Raw genomic sequence first — 6,637 nt, 5'->3', positions numbered from 1 at the left:
GGCGCGCCCCGGCGCCTCGCTCAGCCAGTGAGCGGGAACCGGTCTGTATGTGGGATCCGAACCCTCGGCGGGAGCGCTGCCGCGCTTCCCAAGCGGCGCACTATAGCAGTGCGCCACCGGGCCGGCCCTCAAGTGAATTTTATGGTGTGAAAGATTTGGGGGTCAAGATTCCTTTTTTTCCATACAGGTATCCAGTTGTTTGTTCTTGCAACATTTATTGAAAAGACTTCCCTTTCCCTATTGAATTGTTTCTGTAACTTTGTTGAAAACCGGTTGTCCAGGTGTGCGGTCTGTTCTTGAACTCTGTTCTGTTCCTTTGGTCTACTTATATGTTCTTACACAGATATTGCACTGTCTTGATTACTGTAGTTTTATGCTAAGTTTGAAGTCTGCTAGTGTAAGTAGTACAGCTTTGTTGTTCTTTTTCAAAATTCTTTTGACTATTCTAGGTCCTCTGTATTTCCACATAAATTTTAAAAATCACCCTGTCCATTTATATTAAAAATCCTGCTGGGATTATGAATTATTTATAAATTATTTTGATTATTTTGGGGAGAATTAACTTCTTAACAATATTGAGTCTTCAATTTATGAACATAGTATGTCTTGCTATTTATTTAGGCCTTCTTTAATTTCAACAGCACTTTTTAGCTTTTAGAATAGATGTTTTACATGTCTTTTGTTAAATTTATTATCAGGTATTTTGTTATTTGATTCTATTGTAAATGGAGTTTTAAATATTTTTTAAAAAATTTCTGCTATATAGAAATATAGTTGATTTTTATGTATTAATCTTATACTCTGAGACATTGCTATACTTACTAATTTTTTCACACACAATTCCTGAACACCATGGACTTTCTTCCCTTCATGTTTTTATATGGCTTTTTAGACTTGAAGGTCCTTGTCTCCCTTGTCTGCCTCCTACAGAGGGCCAGTGGGAATGCCACAGCATTGTGAAGTCTTCTGACATTGCCCCAGTTGGATTCATATAGTCCCTTCTCTAGGAGTCTCTATGAGTGCACTTTTCATGCTCGGTCTTAAATGAGTGGTTTTAGAATGCAAGAACTGTACTTCATCTTCCTCTTTGTCCCCACACTACCTAGCACAGTGTCTTGGTTCACAATCTAGGAACAAATCCTTGTTTTTGTGCCTTTATACATAAGCCTGGTGCCTAAGCCATTTATCTCAGGAAGTAGAGAATTATGTAGCTGTCAGGTAGGGTAGGGATATAGGTAAATTCAGTGAATGGGAAACAGGCTCTGAAGTATATCTTTAAAAGGGAAAATAGACCTTTTATCAAAAACCTATCCCTGTATTTTTCCTGTTTCCTATTAAAGAAATGTTTATTGGTGGATGATCTACTACACTCTAAATGACTTAGGCTTTGGCTGCCATTTTTTTGTATATCTAAATATGTTTCTTTTTATTTTGTTTTTGTTCTGTAGGTGGCTGACTGTTCTTGGGATGAAACGATAAAGATATATGATCCTGCTTGTCTTACCATTCCTGCTTGAGATAACTACTGTGGACAGAAACAGAGGATGTTGGTTGAAGAACTACTTAACAGCAAATAAATTAACTGTTAGGAACATAGACATTATGCTTTTATATGCTGTTCAGATTTCAAATTTTTCAAATTTACCCTGGAATCAGTTTTGAGGCAGCTGGTAAACACTTTTGGTAAACACTTTGGCTCAGTCTTTTAAGCCTGGTACATAAGCCATATTGCTTTAAAGCCTAAGGGATAATTGATACTATGGTATATCTTGCAATATCTATTAAAATGTAATCTCTGTATTGTAAAATGGATTAAAGAATGGGAGATCAGTAGATTGTATTGATAGTGATGTATTTCATTTTTAACTTATGTCATTTGTGATATAAAATATAATCACTGCTGTTGATAAAAATCAAACTGCATCTCGTGATCATTTATCATTTTATGACATCCCCAACAAGATTGTTCTTTCTAATACCTTGTATATATGAATACAATACTATATGTAATGTAGATATATCTATGATTCAGTAACAAGGCACTAATGTAGATTAATTTATTTATTCAGTGGTTATTTATTGAGCATCTACTATATCCCTGACACATAGACTGAGATTCTCCCAAGGACTGGTGCCATGCTTTAAGAACATGGAATGCTGTGAGCTAAGAGCTTACATATTTTTTTACATTTATTCAAATCTTTTTAGATATTGTACCCATGACTCTATATTTCTTTCTTCTCCCTTCTCTGCTACCAAAAATATATTAAACTGTCTACTGAGCAAAAACTCTTAGGTCCTGCTAAGGCTTCTAGCTATTGACCTTGAAACTAGCCCTAAGTGATGCTGTAAATCCTCCTTTTTACCTTGCTAAGTCTCCTTGAAAAATCTTGAGGTGTTAATGAACTGAAAAAAAGTAGGTTAAAAAGAAAAAATTAGTAAAACAAACTACTTTGCATAGCATTTATATTTTTATATATCATTAAAGTATGAATGGCAAAAATTATAATTAAATTCTTAAGTTTTGAGGATTTTTAAAAAACAAAATATACTTGTAATAATCAGAGCAAAAATAAAATATGTGTATATTGTCTTATTTACATATTTTTTGTTTACTTGGTCCAGAAAAAAAATTAAGACAGCTTAAAATATAAAAACAAGGCAGCCTAAATTAAAAGGTGGAACAAAAGACATAATGTGAAGCCAGGAGTGGGGCGTGAAAATATATACCTCAAAGTCCTAAAAAATTGCTACTGACTGGGCCAAAGATTTGCTACCAAGGGTTCTAACCTCATAAATGGGAAACCTCATCAGTTACACAATTCAGTGCCCCTGGCCTGAGGGCATGGACTCTGTGCTAGTGCCAGGCTTAGCCTCATGCCATGCCTAGCCTCATGCCATGCCTGTCACATAAAAGGTGCTCAGTAGATATTTGTTACATGAATGAATGGTCCCAGGGAAAGTACAAGTCTTTTTGGTTCTTATGAGATCAGCAATACTGACTGTTTTTTAGAGGCCCCATGAAGAGGATACTGCTTAATATAAGTATAATGAAGAAGGTGCTTAATCACATACTTAGACTTGCCACGATGATGAGTTTCATGGAGCTTTTTGTTACTTCCCTCCATATAACTAATGGCATCACACCAAGGAGGGTTTCAATAGAAGAGCCACAGTGGATGTTCTCTATCAGCAGAATTTATAATAGACCTTTCAAAATATCCCAACCCAGATCGTATTTACAATGAAATGAAATTATTTATTTTCCTTTTAGAATGCAAGAGATTTTATTAACAAGATAATCTACGATGTATCTTTTGAAACAAAAACTTATGATTTAAAAACTAACAGCCCTTGATTTATTTATTTTTCCTGTATCTCAGCGATGTTAGAGATGCTTAGAATACTGACTTCATAATGCATTGCACAGGGTCTATCAATATAAAAGAGTGTGTGTGTACATTTATCCAGTTGGTTCCCTGGAACTAGAATTGGAAAACTAGGAGTGGAGCTGGATTCTCTCCTGAAAGAGAATGTGCAGGATTTTTTAAATTCATTGTAGCTCACAAGCTAAGCAACGTCTGGACAGCCAGTCGTTCTTTACAAGTTGGGAAAATCAGCATTTGTCTCTTGGCTGCTAAGCTCTTAGCTTCATCCTGGCTGCCTCCCCAAGCCTCTCCTGCTTCTTTAGTGAACAGAACAACACTAAAGAGTGGATGGAGGAAAAGGGAACTCACAGTCACTGATCTGTGATGGAGGCACTGTGTGAGATGCTTTACATATGTTATCCCTTTTAATCTTTGTAACATCCCAGCAAGGTAGCCCTCTCTGTTTTCCGGACAAGGAAGCCAAGGTTCTCAGGAGTCATAATAACCAGGAAGTAAAGAAACTAGAATTTGAGGTCTGGAGTGGCTGAATCCAAACCCATGGTCCTGCCATGTAACCTCTTTTTCTCAGGAATAACAAAGTAGCACGAATGAGAAAGAGTCAAGATGTGGAACTCTGGTAACTAGATCCTGATCATTCCTGAGATAATTGACAAAACTGAGTTTCCAAGTTCAAAGAGCTACAAAGCTGAGCCTGATTCTGGGGTGACCCTACCGAGGTCCATCATGCCCAGGGAAATCCAGGCTGAGAGCCAATTGTCACTTCTGCCTTTGGCACTTAACTATATATCTTAGCAATAATGTGGCTCTTCCAAAAAATGAACACTCATTTATTTCTTACTTAAAAGGCCTCTCCTTAGATGTGCTAATCCACTTAAATGTTTTTTACCTTTATATACATACTGAATATTCCCAAATCTGTACCTCTTGCGTTCCCGCCTGGGTATTCCACAAGTCTTTGCATTCATTTTGTTCCAACCAAACTCATCTTGCTCACTAAGCTGGCTTCTCCCACACATGCTTTTTCATTTGTTGCCAATAGAGCCAGTTTAGGTCTGTTCCTTGTTCCTTTCCTTATTCCTACCTTCACTGTACACACACCAAATGCATCACTAAGTCCTGTTCCTTTTGTCCCCTAAATACTTCTCCATTCTATCTCTTCCACTCAAACACTACTGCCCCAGTCCCTGCCATCATTAGCTTTTCTCTGGACTATTGCAGCAGCTTCCTAAACAGTGTGTCTGTTTATAATTCTGTGTCCTCAGAGCCATCCTCCTCAACAAAGCTGCTGGAGACTGACTTAAAATGCAATCTGATTACATCAATTTCAGTGTAAAACCCTTCTCTGCTTGCAGGATTGCCTACAGGAAAAAGTTCAAGCTCACTAACCAGGCGGCCCAAGTCCTCTGGGACTAGTCTCTGCCTCTCTGCAGCACCGCTTCTCTTCACACACTTGGTGCTTCAGCAACACCAAAGTGCTCACAGATTCCCGCGGAAAGAATACAGGTTTTCATTTCTATCTTTGCTCAAGATAGACCATGTGCTTGGACTGCCCTGCTGTTGGTTTGGCAAATTCTTTCCCATCACTTAAAAGTCACGTGAAATGACTAAAGGAAAAGATTGACAACATACAAAAATTAAAGTAGTAAAACACACCATTAGCAAAGTTAAAAGACAGAGGACATAATGGAAGGATATATGTGCAATAAACATAACAAATGGTTAATACCCAGAATTTATCAAGAGCTCTTAAAATCACTAAAAAGATAACCAAACATAAAAGTGGACAAAAGATATCAATAGACAATTTACAGAAGTAGAAAGGCAAGTGTCTAATACACTTCAAAAAGGCTCAGACTCTGTCTCACTGATGACAAAGAAATGCAAGTTAAAATGAGATCTTTTCTTTTTCTTTTTCTTTTTTGCTTAGCAGTTTGGCAGACAGTTAAAATATTGATAATATTCAATATTGGTTAAAATGAGAGCCCCGTTATTCACCTTTTTCGAAGGCAGTTTGGCAATAAATCAAGATTTTAAATTACCCTTTAACCTGGCAGTTCCATTTCTAGAATTCCCTGCCTCCCCCCTTCCCAAAATACTTGCAGAAGTATGTAAGAATAAATGCCCAAGGGTGTTCATTACATCATTGTTTGATAAAACCTAAATGCCTGTCTACAGAAGGGAGGTTATTCTATAAACAGTCATTTAAAAGAATAAGGCATCCTAACATGGAGAAAATACATTGCTACTAATATGTGTATTAGTTATCCACTCCTATGTAACAAATCACCACAAAACTTAGCAGGTTAAAACAACACATATTTGTTATCACCAGGAGTGGCTTGGCTGAGTTGTGGCTCAGGTTTTCTCATGACATTGCAGTTAAACTGTTACCTGGGGCTGCAGGATCAGCTTCCAAAGTCATTCGTGTAGTTGTTAGCACACCTCGATTACCCATCATAGGATGTCTCTGTGTCTTTACAACATGGCATTTGGCTTCCCCCAGACTAAGTGATAAAAGAAAGAAAATCCAAGATGGAAGCCTCAGTCTTATATAACTGAATCTCAGGAGTGACATACCATCATTTATGCTATGTTCTGTTCCTTACACAGACCAACTCTGGTTCATTATTAGTGAAATTAATACATCGGTGTGAATAGGAAGAAGAAGATCATTGAGGTCTATCTTGAAGGCTGATTACCCGATATGCTCTTTGAAATAACTAATCATAGACAAATGTGCATGATATCCTAATTTTGTTATCTTTTAAAAAGCGGGAGTTGATGTGAATATAAATACATATATAAAAAAGACTGAAACGTTCCACACCAAACAATAAGGAGCTCTATATAGTGGAGCTGGGGATGGTGAACATTAAAGACAGCATGTTCATCTGTTATTCATAAAGCTTGTTTTCCCTTTGTATATGACAATGAGCATATGTCATCTTTACAATTAAAAATAATGAAATAAATAAAGATTTCAAAAAGACCATCTTTCCTTCTCTAGGAAGACTTTTCTGCTACCCCTCCCAAGCTGATTTATTTGCCCTCCTGGGTGCTCGCTTGTTTCCTGCCCCAACACCCCACTATGGCCTTAGCTTCGTTGTGTTGCCTCCCCCCACCTGGGAATCCCTACAGACTAAGACGATGTTCATCTTTGAATCCTCTGGGGCTAACAGACTACCCAGCACAAAATACTTGCTCCCTATGTTTATTGAATGAATGAACTACAGAATTTATTCAATGTC

The 6,637-nt window shown here is 37.3% G+C and overlaps 1 protein-coding gene across 1 annotated transcript in view; it reads left to right on the top strand.

Annotated features, from left to right (window-relative positions):
- PEX7 (peroxisomal biogenesis factor 7) overlaps positions 1-1,946 on the top strand; it is a 75,321-nt gene extending 73,375 nt beyond the window's left edge. The window contains exon 10 of the mRNA XM_008574471.1: positions 1,449-1,946. Coding sequence (XP_008572693.1) covers positions 1,449-1,517 — 69 coding nt within the window. The 3' untranslated portion in view covers positions 1,518-1,946. The remainder of the gene's footprint in view (positions 1-1,448) is intronic.
- The last annotated feature ends 4,691 nt before the right edge of the window (positions 1,947-6,637 follow it).

Source organism: Galeopterus variegatus, unplaced genomic scaffold (assembly GCF_000696425.1).
Source record: "Galeopterus variegatus unplaced genomic scaffold, G_variegatus-3.0.2 Scaffold4, whole genome shotgun sequence".
Taxonomy (NCBI): Eukaryota; Metazoa; Chordata; class Mammalia; order Dermoptera; family Cynocephalidae; genus Galeopterus; species Galeopterus variegatus.
The sequence above is the reverse complement of the archived record's forward strand: the minus strand, read 5'-3'. Positions and strand labels throughout refer to the sequence as shown.